General features: G+C 39.0%; 1 protein-coding gene across 1 annotated transcript in view; it reads left to right on the top strand.

The window, feature by feature from the left end:
* The window catches only part of LOC126262867 (fatty acid synthase-like), a 379,208-nt gene that overhangs the window by 323,831 nt on the left and 30,672 nt on the right, over positions 1–24,705 (top strand). The window contains exons 30-32 of the mRNA XM_049959735.1: positions 15–268; positions 616–925; positions 15,231–15,517. Coding sequence (XP_049815692.1) covers positions 15–268; positions 616–925; positions 15,231–15,517 — 851 coding nt within the window. The remainder of the gene's footprint in view (positions 1–14; positions 269–615; positions 926–15,230; positions 15,518–24,705) is intronic.

Here is a 24,705-nt window from a genome sequence, read left to right as displayed (position 1 = left end):
TGCGTCAATTGTAGGTGGCAAAAATGAAGAATGGCTCAGCCTGACACAATGGCTTGTGAAACATGGAGCAAAGAAAATCGTCATTGCTCATCAGACAGAGAAAGGGAACAACTATGTAACCCGAAGACTTAATTTATTTAAAAAGTATTACAATTCAGATATAGTATTAGAGTCATCCACCAAGGCTACTACGCCAAATGGTGCCATGTCTCTCCTGAAACTAGCGAGCAGCAAAGGGACCTTGTCAGCCATATTTTTGTTACCACTGGTAAGTGGATATTGAAATTAATTTTACTGGCCTTAATGACCATGCATTGCTGCTTTTAGAGAACTTACTTTCTTGTAAGATACTAAGGTGTTTGCTGTGAAGATACACTTCACATGAAATGAATTAGTTCTTCAGAATTGGTCCAGTTACTAGTAATACACTATTATGTCACAATTTCTATCAATTTGTTAGCACTTTAGAGCACCAGAATTATTGGCCTTTTTTAATTTTTTTAAAAAAAGATCAAATTAATTATATTCTCTTGATTTTGCATCATGTTTTGCATAATTATTTGATGATGACAATATTTTTTCATAGTCAATAATCAGTTGTTCATACTTTTCCAGGATCAGGCAGAAAGTTCAAGGTTAACTGATGCAGGGAACATATCAGCACAAATTCTTAATAACATTGATGTTGCCTCCCACTGTTATCCAGAGTTGCTGTTTATATGCCTATCCTGTGATGGAGGAGACAACGCTTGCTCAGCAAGACAAAAAATGGGTCTCAAGGGCCTATCAATAAATTGGTCCCAACAAAATGAAAGCATTTTTGATTTTAAACAATTTGTGCAGCAACTAGATAGCATACTGCTGTCAAATAAAGATCCCATTCTAAGCTTTACCAACATTACATCTGACGTATCGAAAAATAGAGGCAAGTTTGTAGTAAATTTTTGTGTAAAATTAATTTAGACTTATATTAAAAAGATTAGACATACCTATATTTTAGCAGCCTCATTTCTTAGTGGTCTGGATGTATGGTCAGTACAAATGTAATGTTTTCATCTCAAATTGCATGATAATCTGAACTTACAGCCACTTACTGTTACAATCAGGTGGAGAAAAAATCTTTGAGGAAGGACTTCTTTTGTAATCTTATATAAGGTGCTGCAGCCCTGATCAGTTGTACCAGACTCATCTGGGAAAGAATGGGAAGAAGGAATTAGCTGTGGTCATATAAAGTGACCCTTAGCACTTTGGGAACTCACCATATATGTATCTGTCAAGAAAGAATATGAAGGGTTACTTCAAATATCTCCAAAGAACAAACATAACAGAAAAAGTATGAGTTACTATGCTGACAGCAGCAAAGATGATCCTTTTACACTCCAAAGAGAACACTATTCATTTGTTGTGGTGCATCAGCCAGATGACGTCATCACATCAGCCACTCCCCTAGTTTTTTAAAAAGTCAGGTGCAACCAGCATGTGAGGGAGCTTCCGCGTTACTTGATGGCTGGTCCTCATGCAAACAGTGGGTGCAGATGTGGGTTGCTCTGTCCAGTGGCTGAAGTGTTGGGTTCCATTCCTGTTGTCACCTGCACCGTGGACATGTCTCTTGGTTTGTCAGCTTCCTCCTCAGAAAATGAAGTCTTGAGCTGTGTAAGAAGGTTACCCTCTTCCACACATGGCTGGTTTGAACCTCTTGATGAAAACCATTTATTGTCTCTCATCTTTATTGATTTTGAAGGTATGGCTTCTTTGCTATCTGGATTGAAGTGAGGACACACTATCCTCATTCTTGCAGAACCTCAACAACTTCTCCCCTATTTGCTTCACCCGGTTCTACTCAACCCAAAAAGCTGCCTTCCTAGCTGTTCACCTCCACTGCAGAGATAGCTACATCAGTGCCTCTGTCTATATCAAACCTACTAACCACCAGCAATACCTCCACTTTGACAGCTGCCACCCATTCCATACCAAGAAGTCCCTTCTGTACAGCCTAGCCACCCATGGTCATCACATCTGCTGTGATGAGCAGTCCATCTCAAAATATACTGACGGTCTCACTGAAGCCACCACTGACTGTAATTATCCTCCCAACCTTGTACAAAAACAAATCTCCCGTGCCTTATCCTTCCAGTCCCCCACAACCTCCCAATGCCCCACAGTCCAGCCGCAGAGGAGCATTCCCCTTATAACTCAGTACCATAAGGGCCTGGAGCAAGTGAATTACCTTCTCCGCCAGGGTTTTGATTACCTCTCATTCTGCCCTGAAATGAGAGATGTCCTGCCCACTATCTTTCTGACCCTCCTACAGTGGTATTCTGCCGTCCACCAAACCTACAGAATATACTCATCCATCCTTACACAACCACTGCTCCCAATCCCTTACCCCATGGCTCATACCCCTGTAATAACCTAGATGCAATACCTGTCCCATACGTCCTTCTACCACCACCAACTCCAGTCTGGTCACTAACATCACCTATCCCATCAAAGGCAGGGCTACCTGTGAAACCAGTTATGTGATTTACAAGCTAAGCTGCAATGACTGTGCTGCATTCAATGTAGGCATGACAACCAACAAGCTGTCTGTCCACATGAATGGCCAAGGACAAACTGTGGCCAAGAAACAAGTGGACCACCCTGTTGCTGAACATGCTACCAAACGTGATATCCCTCATCTCAATGACTGCTTCACAGCCTGTGCCATATGGATCCTTCCCACCAACACCTGCTTTTCTGAACTGTGTAGGTGGGAACTTTCCCTGCAATACATCCTTCATTCCCGTGACCCTCCTGGCCTCAACCTTCGTTAGTCACTGTCCACACCCATCCAGCCCCCTCCCTGTTCCCATTCCAGCACTACACAGCCGTCATTTCACCACCACACCCAGTCTTTTAATTTCTTTTTATTTCTCCCCTTTCCACCACTTACCCCCTCTCTCCTTCGCACATTCTCTCCTGCCCTCCATCTAAACTGCAATACTTCACTGTCCACCACTCCCACCATACTATCTATCCCTCCCCCTCCCCACCCCAGCCTCCTCCTTACCCCCACCCAGTTGCCACTCCCATCATGCTCTGGTGCTGCTGCTTGCAGTGTGGTTTCAGTTCTCTGAGACTGCAGACGTGTGTGCAAATTGTGTTTGCGTGAGTGTGTGTGTGAGCGTGTGTGTATGTGTGTCTATTGCTGATAAAGGCCTTAATGGCCAAAAGCTTTAATTGTGTGAATCTTTTGTTGTGCCTATCGCGACTCAGCATCTCTGCTAGATGGTGAGTATCAACTTTCCTTCTCTAATATTGTTACATTCCATCCTGGATTTTCTATTGTTTGATAATTATTTTTATCAGTTTGGTTTGAAGGGAGATTGATAATCTGCATCCTTTATCCCTGCCTCACAGCTGGTGAGGAGATATACTTCATATTCATATAAATGCCATCAAAATTGGCAGACCTGTTAATATACAGTGGTAGGATTATCATTTTCCAGATTTGCTGTTGTACTTTTTGCGGTATCTATGTACTTAACATGATTACCGTCAAACCTCTATTGCTTAGGAGGAGCTGAAAAATATATTGTTCCCATAGCAGCATAGCAATTATCTGAAATAATATCAGGACTCTACACCAAATTGGGCTGTACCAGTATGCTGTGTGTGTAAGAACTGTTTGATCACAGCCAGTATTTCAGCTTTATTCCTATTCTGTCTCCAGTTTTCCATTTTTAGTCAGAAATAAGTAGAACATTTACCTATTTAATAGTTCCAATAAATATTTCTAGAAGAAGGAAGTTCACTGGCTGAAAATTTACTTTCTCAAACAGCAATTGGTCTAGAATTTATTGTCTATGAAACAAATTATCCACGGATACTATTCATCCATATTATTGCTGCCATGTAGTCTTTCAGAGTGTTGTACACTTGTGCACATGAGCAATAAATAGTACATGAAATGTTATTTTTCTGTATCCATTGACAAAGGACAAGGAAGAGAAGCAGAAGGAGGCAACAGTTATGTAAGCAATTATCATTTTACAAAATAATTCAAAGTCATCTTGCCTCATACATAAATCTTAGATATTTACAGAATGAATCTTTCATTCTACAGCAGAATGTTCACTGTTTTGAACTTCCTCGCAGATTAAAACTTTGCTGGACAGTGACACAAATATGAAACCTTGCCTTTCATAGTAATATTTTTTCATTCCATCTGTTGTTTTCAGTTTCAGTACCAACAAATCCAAAAGAGATTATATGGAAAGTTTGTCTCTGTCCTTTGCCTCTGTATGTGTCCAGAACTTATTAGGTTTATCCAATATATCTTTTTCTGGGTTCTGACTAGAATTTATTGAAGGCTCCAACCATAACTCTTCTTATGGATGCATAACTTAACACTGAATTTTCTCTGTCAATTTCTCTATAGTCCCTTCCTTAACAATAACATAGCACTCTCTCATTCTCTTCTTCCCCTCCACAACCCCCTCTAAAACAAATTGTTGTCCAGTGGACCATTAAATCATTGTAGGTGTTTGCCATCTTTTTTTACTTTACTTTTGTATATTTATTAAAGATATATTTTTAAAGGAACAAACTCTCATTTGATTGTTGTATTGTTTATTTAAGTACAACTCTGGTTTTGGCCTTTTATCCCATTTTCAAGTATTTGATTTTATGTCTTTAACATATATTGCAGGACATTTAACATATTGTCAAGCTCAAAGGAGGCCACAAATTAACAAAAATATTGTCTTCTTAATTTGTGCCCAACTTTGAGCATGACAACATGTTAAATGTCCTGCAATATATGTTAAAGACATGAAATGAAATACTTCAATATGGCATAACAGTCTAAAACTGGGATTGTACTTAAATAAACAATGAACCAGTCAAATGGTGGTGTGTTCCTTTAAAAAATATTGTATGACTGTTGCTCAGCAACATCAGAAACTATACGTGAAAGATAATTACCTGTAATCAAACAGTGGAAAATCCAGGATGGAATGTAACGGTATTGTGAAAAGGAAAGCTGCTACTCACCATATAGCAGAGATACCGAGTTGCAGATAGGCACAACAAAAAGACTGTTACAAATAATACCTATCAGCCAGTAAGGCCTTCAACAGAATTAGACGGCAAATATGCAGACATGTACACACATGCAGACTGTCACGAACCCGCTCTACTGTGCAGGAAAAGTTATCTCCATAAGGACACCGTTACGGTGTGGCTAATGGCTGTATAGTACTCTAGTAGAGCTGGCCATGATGTCTCCTTTGTTGATGCTGCTGAGTCTGCGTTGTCCATGTGGCTTTTTGTTGTCTAGGCGATGATTCCTTTGCTGCTTTGGGTCCAAGAAAAGGTGCGGGTTTTTTAATTATTACTGGACTATCGAAAAATGATGCAGTATTCCACGGTTTCTTTGTATCAAAACACATTTATTGCCAAAACTATATACACAACTACACTCAACCGCGGCCAACACTCTAGTGGCCGAAAACCCGTTGTAGACCAAAGATCACGGTCATAAGCTACAAAGAACATACAATTACAATATCGATTATTGATTGCAACACCTAACTTAGTATTATCTTAAGCAAAAGCTGTTTTTTAACATGACTTTAGTGTATAATAAAATAAAATGACGTCTATTTGTCAGTTCCATTACAATAGCCCCCCAAGAATTTTGTAAGTATGAAAATGTGAACAAAATTCTGACACCAGAATAATGGATCTGCCAAGAATATGATTTTAAATAAATTAAAATTTTTAATAGGACTGTTTCCTTTGAATTATGCTAACACTGAAATTGTTATATTTAGTAAAGGAAAACACACAATTTTTAACCTTAGAGTAAATGAAATACGAAAGAAGTTTCACAATTTTCACTTAGAAGAGTCCATAATGTTGTAGCACTTCACATGAAACCATTGAAAGACTGTAACTTTTAACTGCAGGCTTGTTTTAATTCCTTTTGTTGCCCACTTTTCACACTACTCACAGTCTGTCCCACATTGTCCATCTGCACATAGGTGACTTCCGTTAAAAGGTCTGATTTCTGCTTTTCCTGCAGTTCGTCTCTTTCCAAAGCTTAGCTGTTTGTATCGCTTCATTGACTATAATGCCATGTTATCTAAAAATCACATACAGAGATCACCTTTTGTTTACATAATGTTTATATGTAAGTACATGGTTAGGATACATAGTTAACCTTCTGGTAATGTTTATCTAGTGGGAGAAGTTTACAGTATCTGTCTGAGTAATACTACACAGATATGAACTGGTCCCAAAAAGATTCATAAATACTAATAAATTCAATAAACATGTAATACAAATGCATTAACATATTGGGTGTAAAATATCTTATTGCAAAGACATTACTCCAAGGATAAAAAAATTAAATTGTTTTCAAAAGTAAAGTTACAGGCAGCTTGTTACAAGGGTTCATATTCACAGTAAAAGTGCAAAGGTAGAATCATGGATGAAAGTTTTGGAATGCTATGTATCTATCATAATTAAAAAATATTATGCATTTTCAGTGGTTGAGAGAGAGAAATATACAGTAATTCATGTGGTTTACTGAAAATGATTGTCTCCTTGTAGAGTTGGACATTTCAAGTGCTTAAGTGTGTAGTAATTAGGACTCTGCCTTTAAGAGTAAAAAATTTAAAAAACTTAATTGTTGCAAGACAGATTTAGTGCTGATTAGTGGCTTGCATTTTAAATGGTGTCTCACCAAGTGTGATGTGAGAGTTAAAGTAAAATTACACAAATTATCAAACATCAATCAAATTGCATAAACATACAGAAATATCAAAAACTTTACACAGAAAATTCAATGCAAACACTTCATACAGTGAATACATATTAAACAAATAATAAACATTTTCAAGGGCACAAAACTGTATCAAAATCAGACAATTTTTATAGATAAAATTTCATAATTTCCAGTTAAAAACTTTTGTTGAGTCACCTTTTAACTTTCTCAGAATAGTCTTACCCCTTTTGTTTATACAATTTCAATGAAACAATATTCCTTAGCCCGAGAACTTTCCTGGATTTAGGATACACCAACCGGTATGCATTTGGGTGTGGATGCTCTACAATCTCGAATGGACCCATGTATATATCAAAGAATTTCTTTATTTCAGATGTTAGAATTTTTGATTTCTCATGTGATTTTACTAAAACATAATCTCCTACTTTAAACTTCGATGCTTTGATCTTACCATCATGTCGTCTTTTTCTAATTTCCCCCTGTTTTATCATTGTTTCTTTGACTATGGTTTCACGTTCATGCATAGTCATCATTGTGCGTGGTGGAAATTCTACGAGTTCAGTGATAATGTTGTCTGGTTTTAGATGAAACATAATTTCATAAGGTGAAAATCCTGTGGAAGTCTGCTGCAAGCTGTTCATAACATCTTCAAAGTCTCGTGCATGGTCGTACCATGTAGGATGTTTATGACTGCAATATGTACGACATAAACGACCAATCTCGCGCATATACCTCTCAGCTGGGTTTGACGATGGATTATATACAGATATTTGAACATGTTTGATTCCCAATTTATCAACAAAGGCTTTCCAAACTTTTGACAAAAACTGAGAACCGTTATCTGACAAGATTGCTTTTCGTTTCCCAACATTTAAGAAATAGTGTTTTTCAACCTTTGTAACTATCTCTTTACCTGTGGCTTTTCTGACAGGATACAACTTGATTAGTTTAGAAAATACATCCACCATGACAAAAATGTAGCAGTGGCCACTCCTACTCCTTGGAAGTGGCCCATAGAAATCAACAGCGACTAAGTCTAGAGGTTGTGCAGGAATAATGTTATGCATTTCACCTTGACATTTTCTGTTACTTACTTTGACTCGTTGGCACTTATCACAAGTTGACAATTCTTTTCTGACTTTCTTGGCCATATTGTAGAAGTATGTTTTCTTGTAATTTCTGCATACACTTCTGTATGCCACAATGACCATAGCTCTCATGAGTATATCTAATTAACCTCTCAGCTTCCTCCTCAGGCCAGCATAGTTTCCAATTATCCGAGTCTTCGTCAGTTCTCCTAAACAGAGTACCTTTAAACACCTTATAGTACTTATCTAATTTTTCATAGTTCTTTTTCCCTAAACAGCTCTTTACTAATTTCCAATTTGCATCACGGTTCTGGTTCCTCCTGATTTTATCACACAATGATCTAACAACTTTTTCATCTGTGACCCCTTTAATATACCTCATTTTAAACTGTTTTTCTTCATTGTGATCAAAAATTTCTGTTTCCCCTCCTACTGGTAGCCTTGATAGAGCATCCGCAACTATGTTGTCAGTGCCTTTAATATACTTAATTTCAAAGTTGAATTGTTGTAAATACAATGCCCATCTTGTAAGCCTATCATGATAGAGCTTGCATTCCTGTATATAGCTTAAGGCTTTATGATCAGAGTACACTATTACCTTATGTCCAAGTAAATAGGTCCTGAATTTTGAAAATGACCACTGTATGGCTAATAGCTCTTTTTCTGTTACTGTATAGTTCTTTTCATGCTTCAGTAACATTCTGCTTGCAAATGCAATTGTAACATGAACTGTCTCCCCATTGACTTCTTTTACTTGAAATAATTCAGCACCTAGCCCATAATCACTGCTGACAGTATGTAAACAGAAAGGTAAATTGAAATCTGGTCTATGTAACAGGTTCTGGTTATTCAGTTCCTTTTTTATTATGTCGAAAGCCTCTTGACAATCTTTACTCCATATCCAAACAGTGTCCTTCTTTAACAAGTTACTGAGACAGGGTGTGTTTAAGCTTTGTTTACTTACAAATTTTCTGTAGAAGCCACATAGCCCATAAAATGATTTCAGTTGTTTTCTGTTACGGGGTATAGGAAACTCTGCAATAGCTTTAATTTTGTCTGGATCAGCCAAAATTCCTTTTTCGGTTATGACATGTCCCAAAAATTTTAACTCAGGTACTGCAAATTTGCACTTTTCTAGTTTTAGTGTCATTCCCCCTCTTCTAAGTTTCTCACATGCCTGTCTTAAAAGCCCAACATGCTCATTCCAATCTTGTCCAGTTACTAAACTGTCATCTACATAAATCACTAATTTGGATACAAGTTCCTGCCCAAGCACATGGTCTAAAGCTCTAATGAATTCTGCTACCGATGAGTTCAAGCCAAACGGGACTACACAATACTGATAGCAACGGCCATTGTAAAGAAAAGCAGTATATTTCCTAGATTTGGGTGCCAGGGGTACTTGGTGAAAGCCTGAGGTTAAGTCTAGACTTGACATTAATTTTATGTCCTTGAACTTGTGCAACAGCTCATCAATGTTTTCAGGGTGGTCTGTTTCCCTGTATAAGATCTTGTTTAAAGGCCTGGAGTCAAGAACTATTCTCACTCCCCCATCCCTCTTTGACACAACTACCAGTGGGTTATTATAAGCACTGATACTCCTTTCAATAATGCCACACACTTCCATCTTATGTAATTCTTTCTCAACTGCTGTAGATTTTGCTATGGGCACACCATATGGTTTTATGAAAAATGGGTCGTGTGGTCTTACTAGCAAAGTACATTCGTAACCCCTAACTTTCCCTGGAATATTGCTAAAGACATCACTGTATTCCCATAACAAAGACTCTAGTTCCTGTTTTTGCTCATCATTTAGACTGCTAGCTTCTGAAATCTTAGTGTTTACCAGAGTGTTGAAATCTACTTCACTTAAATCTAGCTCCGTTATGTGTTTGTCAACATATCTTTTCTCCTTTACAAGATTTATAGTGTTAAATTTATCATTTATTTGATCTGACAAACTTGGTGGAGATACACCCCCCATTTGGTGTTGTTATGATAAGTTTTTGTCCTCCCCAGTCAAATCTTGCATCTACACTCCGAATCCATGACATCCCGAGAATACAGTCCTCACTGAGGCCTGGTATAATTAGGCATCCATGTGTAAATGTGACTCCCCTAATTGTAAAAGATAACAAAGTTTGTCTTTTCACAGTTTTACTATGTTTTCCTGTAGCCCCTCTTATTTTCACCCCAATGACTGGCATTTCAATGTAATCTTTCTCGCACTTCAGCTTTTTGCTTAGAATTTCAGATATTCCTGACACCTGACTCCCTGTGTCTATAAGGCACTTGCCTTCCCAGGTACCAACTTTTGCTCTAATGAACGGACTACCTATGTCACCACCTTTTTCAGGCTGAACGTATTCATACAATAAATCATTTTGAATTTCACTGAAACAATGACTTTCTGACTTACAAGTACCTATATTACTGTCACCTTTATTATCTACGGTCATTACATTAACACACACATCATTAGCACTGTCACTTGCATTGACAATTTCCTTAATCCAAATATTTTCACCCATATAACATTGTTCACCACTAAGGTATTTATCCTTCAGTTGTTCAACAATAATATGTTTAGTGTTTTGCCACCAATCAGGATATAAAATTTGAGATATATTAAGAATCATTTTTCTAAAATTGCTATCATTTTTAATTGCATCACTATTTAGCCACATATTATAAAGAAATAATTCACCTTTGTTCATTGCAAATGGTAGCCTACTTGCACAGTCAGTTTTACTGTTCAGGGAATCTTTATCAACTGCCCAGGTTCATTCATAAGATGTTGGATTACAGAGCCTCTTGGTTGTGACACTGGCATTAACACCACTTAAACTGTTAATAACATCCTTGGGTACATCTACAACATGCTTATCAGTATCTCCCACAACACCTAATGCCTCCATTTCCTCTTTCAAGCAAACAAAATATTTTTCACCATCATCATGTATCATTAAATCTTCATTTTCCCAAATACTACAATCATCAACCTCTCTCTCCCAAAAACTTAAAACGTTGCTTTCACACCCAAGTGTTTTTAATTCTTTGCTCGTTAAATCAGTGTCAACAATTTGCTCACTTGGTTCCCTCATCAGTGCATCAATTCCTAAATCATTTAAATCGTTAATCTGCAGGTCCTCTGACAAATTACAAGCTTCTGCCCATTCATAAAATTCAACTAAGTCAATTATTTTCTCTGGCTCTTTATTACAACCAATGTGTTCATTCTTAACAGGTACTGTGTTTAGAGGGTAGTACACATTCATAAGATAACTACTCATTACTTGAGCCGTATCTCTTGGTGCAATGTAGTCACTGTTATTGGTCCATCTATTATCTATGCTTTTCGCCCCTACCTTGTGGACCGACAATGGTGCGCACACTAGTTTTTTACTTCAGGACTTCCCATAGCATTTTGACCCCTGGTGTCACTATGTTCACGCCAATTCCTGTTTTCAGAATCCCTGTAATTACTTCTGTTCCAATTGTTCCCAGATTGTTCTCTTGAATGGAAATTATAGTTTTCCCTTGAATGGAAATTATTATTAATATTGTGACTATTTTGTTCCCTATGATGAAAACTATGGTTGTTGGGCCTACTGTTTTCCCTCCTGTTAAAATTAGTGTTTCCCCAACTATGATCCCCACCTCTTTGTGCGTGATTGAAATAGTTTTTTGGTTTCCCCACTTTCTCTATAATCCTGTCAAGCTTGTCCACATAGTTTAGAAATTGTTCAATGTTGTCATCTGGTCCATACACTAGGTCCCATTGCACATCTGTTGGCAACCTTCTCTTTAAAGCATCTATCTGTGTGAGCTCATCAAAGGGTTTACTCAAATGTACAAGTTTCTTCAGTTGATTCTTACAAAACTGTTTCATAGTCCCCTGTGTTTCTCTATAATTTGGCCCATTCAGGAACTTGCTCTTTATCCTGGCTTGTTCAGTTTCAGACCAGAACCGTTTTAAGAACTCAATTTCAAATTCTGCATAAGACATGTCCATACAAAAATTTTGATTGGCCCATGACAAAGATTCCCCCTCCAAAAATTTTTTTAACAAACTTAATTTTGAAACTTTCACTCATATTGGGCAAAAAATTGTCTCTACAACTCTGCAGAAAGTCAACAGGATGCAAACTACACTCAATAGAAAAGTTTTTAACTGGAATATTGGATAATAAGGTACATGTGTTCATAGAAAAATTTTTGTTAGCTACATCATTGCTAAATATTTCAAACTTTTGGTTTAACTCTGATACTGTACTTTTTAATTTGCTAACATCTGTCTTAGTTTCAATCTCGTGGAGTTTTACTGTGTTACTAACTGTTTCCACTTTATCATTCACAACATTTAGTTTCGAGTCTACTCTCCTTTCAAGATCTACTGCCATAGCTTTTACGTTTACACAAACTGTATCTATTTGACTATTAACATTAACAAAACACTTTGCATTTTTCTCTTTGTCTGTGACCAGTTCATTTTTTACAGACTGAATTTTGTTACTCAGACTAGATTTTACTTCTCCCACTTTAGATTCTACTGCCAAAATCTTTGTTTCTGCCTTGCTAAGTTTCTTGTCTATCTTTGATATATCGTTGCGAAGTTTATTACCCCAAAGTAAGATATTATCAAATTTTTTGTTCATAGCTCCCTCTAGACGTGACACTTTCTGATTTATAACCCAAAAACTGTCCGCGACCGTCTGATTCATGCTTTGCAATTGTTCTTCATTAGCTTGTAAGCGGGCTGCAACAGTCTGATTTAAAGCTAATGATTGTTCCATCATTTGTAACAGTGATTTAATGTCCGAGGTCTCACGTTCTGATGAATTAAGACTCTGATCCGCTTCTTTGACTGACTCATCTTCCGTTTTTATCGGCATGTCTACGTCCCCAAAGACTAACAAATTTTCACAATCCTGTTCAGATTCAGCACCACTTTCCTCTTTCACAATGGTCATTTTCGTGAAATTTCACACACAAAATAATAAAAGGAATAAACAGCACTAAACAAATGTATTTATCTTTTCAGTCTTGCTCCTCACTCGTGTGGTTAGTCCACTTTACTGTTTCGTTTCATCTCCCTTTACTTCCATGTATAGCACTTCTTCGTACCACGTGGTCATTAGATTTCTGCAAAACAGATTTCGTCAACCCAGTACATATAAATGTCTTGATCCCGGACGAGCCCCCAGTTGTCACGAACCCGCTCTACTGTGCAGGAAAAGTTATCTCCATAAGGACACCATTACGGTGTGGCTAATGGCTGTATAGTACTCTAGTAGAGCTGGCCATGATGTCTCCTTTGTTGATGCTGCTAAGTCTGCGTTGTCCATGTGGCTCCTTGTTGTCTAGGCGATGATTCCTTTGCTGCTTTGGGTCCAAGAAAAGGTGCGGGTTTTTTAATTATTACTGGACTATCGAAAAATGACGCAGTATTCCACGGTTTCTTTGTATCCAAACACATTTATTGCCAAAACTATATACACAACTACACTCAACCGCGGCCAATACTCTAGTGGCCGAAAACCCGTTGTAGACCAAATATCACGGTCATTAGCTACAAAGAACATACAATTACAATATCGATTATTGATCGCAACACCTAACTTAGTATTATCTTAAGCAAAAGCTGTTTTTTAACACGACTTTAGTGTATAATAAAATAAAATGATTTCTATTTGTCAGTTCCATTACAAGACGCAACTCACACATACATGACTGCAGTCTCAGGAGGCCACTCAGCTGAGAGGTAGTAGAAACCCTGACAGTAGCACTTTGTGAGGCTAATTATCCTTCCAGCCCTGTACAAGAACAATTCTCCTGTGCCTTATCTCTCCAGTCTCTCACCATCTCACAAGTCCCACCCTCTGGCCACAGAGGAGCATTCCCCTTGTAACTCAGTACCATCCAGGACTGGAGCAACTGAATTACATTGTTCACCAGGGTTTTACTACCACTCGTCGTGCCCTGAAATGAGAAATGTCCTTCCCATTATCCTTCCCACCCCTCCCACAATGGTATTCTGCCATCCACTGAACCTACACACTCTACTCATCCATTCCTACACAACCCCTGCTCCCAACCCTTTACCTCATGGCTCATACCCATGTAATAGACCTAGATGCAAGTCCTGTAGTACCCATCCTCCCACCACCAAGTACTCTAGTCTGGTTACAAACGTCATCTATCCCATCTAAGGCAGGGCTACCTGTGAAACCAGTCATTTGATCTACAAGCTAAACCACAACCACTGTGCTGCATTCTATGTGGACATGACACCAACAAGCTATCTATCCGCACGAATGGCCACTGACAAACTGCGACCAAGAAACAGGACCACCCTGTTGCTGAGCACATTGCCAACCATGAAATCCTTCATTTCAATGAGTGTTTCACAGTGTACACCATTGTGGATCCTTCCCACCAGTTCCAGCTTTTCTGAATTGCGCGGTGGGAACTTTCCCTGAATATATCCTGCGTTCCCGTAACCCTCTTGGCCTCAACCTTTGTTTATCATTGTCCTCTCCTATCCAGCCCATTCTCTGTTCCCATTCCAGCCCTATGAAGCCCTCATTCCTCCATCAAGCCCAGTCTTTTTACTTCTCTCCTTTTTCATTATCCCGCCTCCCCATCTCTCCGCTCCCTCCGTCTAACCTTCCAACTGCACATAACTGCCCTACCCTCTTTCCACCTTGTCCCTCTGTGCTCCCCAACAGCATGTCACTGTCTGATATGCCTACCCTACTGTCCCTCCCCTTCCCCACCTCAGCCTCCTCCTTACTACCACCCAGATGCCACTCCCATCATGCACCAGTGCTGCTGCTTGCAGTGTGGCCTCAGTTGCCTGAGACCGCAGTCATGTGAATCTGCACGAGTGTGTATGTGTGTGTGTTTGCTGTCTAATTCTTATGAAGACCTTACTGGCCAAAAGCTATTATTTGTGACAGTCATTTTGTTGTGCCTATCTGTGACTCAGCATCTATGCTGTATGGTGAGTAGCAACATTACCTGTACCATATTATCTGTAGGGGGACTGCGCAGGTTAATAATAGAATTACAAGGTGATAGCATGGCAAGCTAGTACTTTCCCTCAGGAATGTGTCCATCAGCAGTAATGGAATTTTGTCTCCTGAAGGTGTATACTGGTCATAAATTTTGTTGACTTGTAGTATCACAGTTTTTTGAATATAGTACAGTTACATTTACTGGATAGACAGAAGTAAATAACTTATGTGTATCTGACAAGCTCATTTTTTAATAAACATATTATTTTTACTGGTGCACGTTATTCTGTCAGTTTATCATGGCAGAAATAAATGCAATAACTCATTGTGCATTTTAATTTCTTGTTCCAGTCAAAGTAATACCTGAAAGGCTGGAGTACATGTTACCAGCTTCCAAGAGAGAAGTTGCTGAAATTGGATGGAATTTGAGGAATCAACACTACATTTATGAAATGTCAACTCTCTGTCCAGAGTGGAAGGAAGTTAAAGATGCAACACCTGTATTCTTGGTGTCAGGAATCTATTCATGTTACGAACGTCATAGAGAACTTGCCAATAAAATTATGTTCCCACTATTTAATATTCATGCAACACCACTTAAATCTACAATTGAGGAGTCTGCTGAAGACATTATTCAGGTTTGTATTAAACATTTTCTTCATTTCTTGTTGTTTTTTCCTCATTTTTTCTCTATTCTTATTACTTTGTAAGTACATATTTAATTTTCCACATTTTTTGTAAGAATATAATATGTGGTTTGAAGTGATTGGCAAATGTTTGAGAAGGTGTCTGTAAGGAAGTTGTGCAGTAATAAGGGTTCATAAATAACAAGCAAGCAGTCTTCAGTACATTTGTATTTACATATCATGAATTTGGCTTATAAGGCTGTGACTCAACAATATTTGGAACAAAATGCTAGTCCTCAGGAATTTGATTTTTTGGAATTTTTACAAAGTTCTGACAAAATAGGTGTCACATACCTGTTTGAACAGCATGTATCTGGAGAGTTATAGAAGTTAAATATAAGTGATTATACATTAGCATCTTCATCTTGTAAAGACAATATGGAAAATAGACAAAAGTCCTATAGAAACCTACCACAAGTTCAGAAAAAACTGAAACTAGTAAATTCTGTAAACATCACAGGAAGGGATCCTGTTCTTGTGAGCTGGGACTACAAACAATGTCTCCTTTATAATTTCAACTGTGTACAGATTGCTAATGGGAAATGAGTGGTTTATTAGGCTCCATGAATCTTTTTGTGATATGTGCCACAAAAAATCAAGAGATTAATGTAGATTTTCTAAAGGATTTTAAGAGGAAAACTGACAGAAACTTTATATGGATCATATAATTTGATTTCAGTATTAATGTGTCACTAACTGATATCACATTTTGTAAGAAAGACAGGTTTTAGTGAAATGAACGATATGGGTGACAATTGAATCACACCATACTCAACAGAACAGAATGAAAAATGTTGCAGTACATAATTCAACAACTATGGGCAGATGACATTTTTTTGTAAGGAGGAAATTGTTAAGTTCCACAAGGTTCAGTACTAGGTTCATTCTTTTTTGTATTTGTAAGTTATCTAACATCAAGAAAATTTTTGAAGATGATGCAATTATTATAATCAATCCAAATAGATATACAGGATGAACATTAATAAAGCTGACAAACTGGAGGAACAGGAAAAAAGGTCCTAGGAACATGCATCCAGATCTTTGCTCAGTAGATGGCACTGACAAATGAAAGGTCCTCTCACCTTGTACCATGTGTTCCTTGTGTGTTGGAGGCTACATGTTTAATTCAGTGAAATGTAAGCAGCAGAATGGTCCAGTATTTGTGTTGGGAATAAGCTGAGATGGTGTTTATGTATGGTCAAGCTGGTGGAAATGGTCGAGGGAGCATGCCTGTTCCAAAATAAGTACCCTCACATACACCAACCTCATCACACAACATTTCAAGCCCTTTTTGGGTATTTGTGAGATAATAGTTCTTTTCAGACAGATGATGGACAGGGGGGCAGCAGACTGTGCGGACACTAGATTTGGAGGATCCCATTCTGCCTCTCAACCATTTCCATGTGCTTTGGCATATACAAACACCATCTCAGCTTGTACCTAACATGAATACTGGACCATTCTATTGATTACAGTACACAGCATCAATCACACAACCTGCAACACACAAGGAATACACAGCACATGGTCAGAGGAACTTTCATTCATCAGTGCCACCTACCACGGCGGTGATGCATTTCTGGACATATGTTCATAGCACCTTTTTTCCTCCATTTCCAGTCAGGAATCCATCCCTGCAGTTTTAGTTTTTATCAGTGTCCAGCTTGTATAACAACAGAGGAAATTTTAGGAATGTGTTTAATATTAGTATTTTCAGTACTGGTTAGCTGCAAATGGTCAATTTGAAAAGATACATAATATTCAATAATTTAGCACTTCCTGAAGTTGGAGAGAAACATGTTGGTTAGATAATTTACTTTAGTTATTTTCATTCATTAACATCAAATATAAATATATTCATTTTGCAATTCATAAGTAAGTAAGTAAGTTTTTGTTTCAAAAAATTGTACCATAAGAATAATAGTTGATAGACATCCATAATAAAAGTGAGAGTAATTTTAACAACAACAGCATAGAAAATGTTTTCTCTCATGAAATTTGTTATAAATAATCCATTAGGGTTCAGAAGGAATAATGACATCCGTGATAGAAGAAAATAATTAAGGCCATTACTCTTAATTGAAATTGACTTTCACTCGCAAAGGGGCAAATAATACTTACCTAGTGATATTAAATGTATGACAGGTAACAGGTTAAATTTGAAAAAAAGTCCTTCTGAGCAACTCCTTTGTTTAGAAATTTGTTACTTATTTGGTGCAAATTATCTTATAGTTACTTAAGTTATGAAAATGAATATTATTTTCTGCTATGTTATCTCAGCTGTAAATGATCATCATGCAGTTACATTAAAATTCAGTTTAACGTAATATGTGTGTAATGATATTTTACATCTAATTATGATATATTGTGCAAGTGACCAATGGAACATGTAACTAACTAATTTTCTTGGGGCAGCTTAAGAATTTTACAAATGGCATTCATTTTTGTATAGGCCAAATGTATGTCATATGATATTTGTTTGTGGATTCCACCATGGAAACATCATCAGTGTTCAATAAGCAGTACACTAGTCTGAAGATTGTTACTTCTTAGTTGAATGGAAGTGAATTATGAATGGCTATGAAATTTGAAATAGACACATATCTTCTGTACTCACAGGTGCACAATATGATAATTTTGATAGTACTTAGCCTTATGATAAGGACACAAATAAAATTTTTATCAAGATAGGTTATTATCCACATAATTTATTTATCTTTAGTTTGTGATGTCCCATTTCTTGTCCAAGAAAGTGGTGTTTTGCTTTTCCCCATTTGTAAATTGACTTTTATCTATAATCTGTCAGTTACCAGTAACCCACTATTAACACCCCAAAAACTAAATCATGGCTGTAATTCATTTAAAATGGCTTTATCTACATAGTATGCTGTATCAGTTAAGTATCTCTTCCCATTATTCAGTGAGGATGCATCTCACAATTTATTTTGCTGCTTTATATACAATTGTGTTCTTACTAAAAGTAATTACTTACAAGCTCTTGAAGGCTGCAAATAAAATGGACAATAAGGTGAGAGAAAACGGACACTTTATGATTTCCTCCTTGCGGGATGACTTTCCTAATGTTTTTCATAGTGTTTTGTATGGCATTGTGACTGAGCACTTGAATTACCGAAAATTGTGTGCACGTTAGGTACCAAAAATGTTGACGGATGTGCACAAAACCAAACGTTTAGACAGTGCATTGACTTTCCTTGAGCGGTACCACAATGACGGTGATGATTTCTTAAGCCAAATTGTTACTGGTGATGAAACATGGGTGGCCTACGTCACACCAGAATCAAAGCAACAGCCCATGGAAGTTGAGCAAGAGCATAGTTTTGCTGCAAGACAATGCTTGCCTGCATGTGGTGAATCAGACCAAAGATCTCATCACATCTTTTCGATGGGAAACTCTAGAGCATCCTACATACAGCCCCGATCTTGTGCCGAGTGACTACCATCTGTTCCTACACTTGAAGAAACACCTGGGTGGTCAGCATCTTCAAAACGATGACGAAGTCAAAACAGTGGTAATGCAGTGGTTAACAAGTCAGGTGGCAGACTTCTATGAGGAGGGTATTCAAAAACTGGTACAACATCATGACAAGTGCCTCAATATTGACAGAAACTATGTGGAAAAGTAGATTAACGTACAGGCTTTTGTGTAAAAATAAAATTATTGAGATATCTTAGCATGCCTTTTTTAAATTTCAAAATGGTACTTACTTAAAAAACACACATCGTAGTAAATGGGTTCCCCTCCATACCACTCTGGAAGCCATTGGTGTCTGGGTCCATCTGGCCACTACAGTCACAGTCTGTAATCTCTACCTCCCACCTGGCAGGCCGCCCACATCCCATGCCCTCACCACTCTTCTTCAACAACTCCCGTCTCCCTTCCTGCAATTAGGGGACTTTAATGCACACAACCCTCTTTGGGGTAGTCATACGACTACTGCGCTTAGCAAGACAGTTGAAGATGTTCTGGCAGGACTCGACCTCTGTTTACTAAACACAGGCGCTCCCGCACACTTTAGTGTGGTGCACGGCACTTTCTCTACCATTGACCTCTCCATCTGCAGTCCCAGTCTTCTTCCCTCCATTCAGTGGGGAGTCCACGATGACTTATGTGACAGCGACCATTATGCAATTGACTTGACCTTCCTTCAGTGTCTCTCGCTCCATCACCCTCCCAGGTGGTCCATCTCTAAGGCTGACTGGGGTGCCTTCTCGTCTGCTCCCATACCCCCTGTATTGCCACACGACAGTGTTGATGAATCTACTCAGGCTTTGACTGCTGCCATCCTTTCAGCTGCTGTTTCCGCAATCCCTTCTTCCTCAGGTTCCCCACACAGGAAGATGGTCCCTTGGTGGACTCCGGAAATTGCTGCATCCATAAAAGACTGCCGCCGTGCTCTTCAACACTTCAGGCAGCACCCTTCTACTGCTCTACTCCTGGTCTTTAATCGACTCCACACCCAGGCCCGCTAGCTAATCAAATTTCAGAAACAGATTTGCTGGGAACGATATGTAGCTGCCATAGGACCACACACCTCCTCTTCGCAAGTCTGGGCAAAACTCAGGTGAATTTTTGGCCACCGTCCTCCCACCGGCGTTGCAGGAATTTCTGTGCGTGGTGTTGTCCTTACCAATCCGGACTTTGTAGCAGAAAACTTTGTTCAACACTTTGCTCAAGCTTCGGCATCAGTTCAGTATTCACCCACATTCCTTCTCCTGAAAGAGCACTCAGAACGACTGCCTTTGTCTTTTGCTTCTCACTGCTCGGAGCCATAAAATGCTTCATGCAGCGAGTGGGAATTTGCCAGCCCCCTCGCCCTTTGTCCTGACATGGCTCCTGGACTGGATCGGATACATAACCAAACGCTCCAACACTTATTGGTGGCTGGCCACCACCATATACTGACCCTCTTCAACTGTCTATGGAGTGAGGGGGTCTTTCCTACCCAGTGGCAGGAAAGCATTGTTGTTCCGGTGTTGATGCCAGGGAAGCTGCCTCTTCAGTTGGATAGCTACCATCCAATTAGACTTACTAATACCCTCTGCAAGCTCCTTGAATGCATGGTAAGTCAGTGGCTGTTTTGGATTTTTGAATCCCGTGACCTTTTGTCTTCAACTCAAAGTGGTTTTCGCCGTGGTCGCTCTATGGTGGATAACTTGATGCACCTAGAGTCTGCTATCCGGTCAGCTTTAGCCCATTGGCAACACCTTGTTGCAGTCTTCTTTGATCTGCATAAAGCCTATGACACCACCTGGCACCACCACATCCTCACCACCCTTCACGAATGGGGCCTTCGTGGCACTCTGCCCATTTTTATCCGTAACTTCCTTTCTAGTCGCTCTTTTTGGGGTCCAAGTTGGCTGCTCCTACAGCACTCCCCATTAGCAAGAAAATGTGGTTCCACAGGGTTCCGTGCTGAGCGTCCCTCTCTTTGTCATAGCCATTAATGGTCTGGTGATGACTGCTGGCGTCCCCCCTTTGTAGGCTGACGATTTTTGTATCTACCTTGCTTCCTCTAATGGGCACTGCATAACACTGTCTACAGGGAGCAATCTTCCAGGTGCACTCATGGGCTCTCTCCCATGCTTTTCAGGCCAAGACATGTGTCATGCATTTCAGCCATCGCCGTACAGTCCATCCCCATCCTTGAACTGTACCTCGATGGCCAGCCTCTTGAGGTAGTGGACACTCATTGCTTCTTGGGTCCAGTCTTCGATGCCCGGTTGACATGGCTCCCTCATCTTCGCCAGCTGAAGAGGACGTTCTGGTCCCATCTCAATGTACTTAGGTGTCTGTGCAATACCACCTGGGGTGCAGACCGCTCTGTTCTCCTGTGATTGTATCAAGCATTGGTCCAGTCTCGTTTAGACTATGGAAGTCCTGTCTATGGTTCTGCATTGCCTTCAATGCTTCATATCCTAGACCCCATCCACCACTGTGGGGTCCGACTTGCGAATGGTGCCTTCTGGACTAACCCTGTACTTAGCCTTCTCACAGAGGCAGGGATTCCACCACTGCGAGTTTTGCACCAACAACAGCTGATATCTTATACACTCCGCATTCGCTGCACCCAAAAGCACCCTAATTATGGTCTCCTTTATCCAGACACGGAGATCACCCTGCCGCAGCGGCGACCACATTGTGTGCTTACCGCTGTTCGCTTCAGATTGGGTGGCCATGGGTGGCTAGGCTTTATCGAAGGGACTGCTTGGTATGGAACAGGTGGCAGCTGTCAAACTGGAGGTATTGCTGGTGGTTAGTAGGTTTGATATGGACAGAGGTACTGATGTAGTCATTTTTGAGGTATAGGTCAACATTGAGGAAGGTGGCTTGTTGGGTTGAGTATGAGCAAGTGAAATGAATGGGGGAGAACCTGTTGAGTTCTGGAAGAATGTGGGTAGGGTGTCCTCACCCTTGATCCAGATCACAAAGATGTCATCAGTGAATCTGAACCAAGTGAAGGGTTTAGGATTCTGGGCCTTTAGGAAGGATTCTTCTAGATGGTCCATGAATTCATTGGCATAGGATGGTACCATGCGGGTGCCCATAGTCATACTCTGGACATGTTTGCAGGGAATGCCTTCAAAGGAGAAGTAACTGTGGGTGAGAGTTGGGTCATGATGACTAGTAGGGTGGTTGTTGATTTGGAATCTGTTTAACATTGGGAAAGGAAGTGTTCAATAGAGGTGAGGCCATGGGCATTGGGGATGTTTGTGTGAAGGGAGGTGGCATCAGTAATGATGAGCAAGGCACCATGTGGTGAAGTAACAGGAACTGTGAAGGGTCACTGGAGGAAATGTTTGGCATCTTTTAGATAGTAGGGTAGGTTCCGGTTAGTAGGCTGAAGGTGCTGATCTATGGGAGCAGAAATTCTCTAAGTGGGGGCACAGTAACTGGCCACATTGGGGCATCCTGGGTGGTTGGGTTTATAGACTTTAGGAAGCATTTAGAAGGTAGGAGTGCAGGGATGGTAGGTTTGAGGAGAGAGATGGACTCTGGGAGAGGTTCTGAGATGGGCCTAAGGATTTGAGGAGAGACTGGAGATCCTGCTGGTTTTTTGGAGTGGGGTCACTGTGGCAAGGTTTGTAGGTGGACGTATCTAACAGCTGGTGGACTCCTTCTGCCAGGTAATCCTTGCAGTTCAAAACAACATTGCTGGAGCGTTTATCCACAGGTTGGATTATAAGGTTGGGATCAGTTTTTAGGTGGTAGACTGCACATTCTTTCTGGGGATGCAAGTTTATTTCGCATGTTGAGGGATTTGGGGAAAGGTGGTGAGGCAAGGTTCAAGGTTAAGAAATTCGGGAAAGCTAACAAGGTGTGATTTGGGGATAGTGGGAGTGGGGAGTGGATCATGGTTGGAATACAACACATAAATAACATATATGTAGGTCTTCAGGAGAAGTGTGTGATTTCAGTTGCATGCTACATTCTTCATATTTCATCTTTGTGTGGTTGAAAACATTAACTGGAAGCCACAGTACTGTGAAACTCTGAAAGCTGCACAAAGACAGATACTATTAGCAAGCATGCATGAAGAAATCACAAAGAAAATTAATTCAGTTTTATATCCATTGTCAACACTTAGCAATACTGCAAAGACAACTGCTAATAATTATGGATATTAAATGAGTTGCAAATCTGAGTGAATGGTAACTGTGAATAGCTGTATCAGAGAAACATCAATGGAAATTGAAATTAATTTTTCAAATTATGACCATGTTGTGCCATGTTATCTGATTATCACTGTGCTGTCAATCAAAGATGTGTGTGCATTGTGTTGTGCATGTGCTATCTGCTACAGCTATGGCTGGGATATGCATTTCTCAAGCCAACTAGTGAGCTGCACAATTGGCAGATTTCATTATTTTTAAAGTACTTGCAGTGTGTCTTAGCAGCTAAAATTTTAACATTGTGTTTCTTTCAGTGTATTCATTCTGTTTTGACATGCCATATTGGCCAGTTTCCTTGTTAGTTAACTATAGGTACGCTGTATAAAACTTGAAATCATACTGAAAAAGGTCTTATTTATTGATTGCATAAAACTTGATATCGTAATTAAAATGGTGTTATTAACTGATAAAATTAAATTACAAAACCTTGTATCCATGAAATTATATTGTGACAATCTCTGAGAACTACTAACATGAACAGTGGCCTTCATCTCCTTGAGAAAGTCAAGTTCGTATGTTATCGTTTTTAATTTTCAGCATAATTCCATGTTCTCATCAATAAGGTGACTTCTCAATTTACTCTTGATAAGGTTCATGCTTCAAAATGATTGTTCACATGAATAAAATAGACCCAAGTAAGGAAAGAACAGCAAACACTAATTTTTTTCAACGGATTATACTATTCAGGAATACTATTCCAGGTATTAAAAATCAAAATGTCATCCTTCAAGTCTTCAAAAGCAGACCACTATTTTCCCGAATGTTTCTGTATCAGAAAAATATTTTAACTTCACAGTTATTTGTTTTTAAATCCAGCAGTTGCCGATGTTAATATCAAATGGAGAAAAATTTAATTGTTCTGTCACTCAGTGACAATTTTTTGTGATTTCAAGCCAGGAAGAAAATAAAAATATGAAAAATCATCCTGCTAACTCACAGATAAGTCACTGCAACATCTTATTTCTAAACATTCAGGGTCTTGGAAGTAAAGATGGAGTACTGGAGGAGTCATTACTACAAAATAAGTATTATTTCCTGTGTTTATCTGAAAATATGCGTAAACCAGAAGGTTATAAAAGTGAAAACAATTTTTGCAGATCTCACTACGTAATAGTGGTACTGTCATATGAATTATTGAAATTACTTGAGTCATGTGATGTAATGAAACTTATCTTAAGTATTTACAATTCCCCTGAATCAGATGAAAAAACATTTTTAGATAATTTAGACAGTGTACTGTGCCACATAACAAAGTGAAAACAATATGTAATTATAACTTGGGGAGACCTTAATTCAAGCTTTGATGCAAAAACCCAGTGTAAATAAGTTACTGAATATGCTAAGGCAGCACAACTTCCATCTGGTAAATTCAGGACTGTCAAGGTTAAAAGCATGTTTAGATAATGCTTTTGTCAACTCTGCTCGTGATATGTATGCCACCTGTGTAC

Source organism: Schistocerca nitens, chromosome 6 (assembly GCF_023898315.1).
Source record: "Schistocerca nitens isolate TAMUIC-IGC-003100 chromosome 6, iqSchNite1.1, whole genome shotgun sequence".
Lineage (NCBI taxonomy): Eukaryota > Metazoa > Arthropoda > Insecta > Orthoptera > Acrididae > Schistocerca > Schistocerca nitens.
The sequence above is the reverse complement of the archived record's forward strand: the minus strand, read 5'-3'. Positions and strand labels throughout refer to the sequence as shown.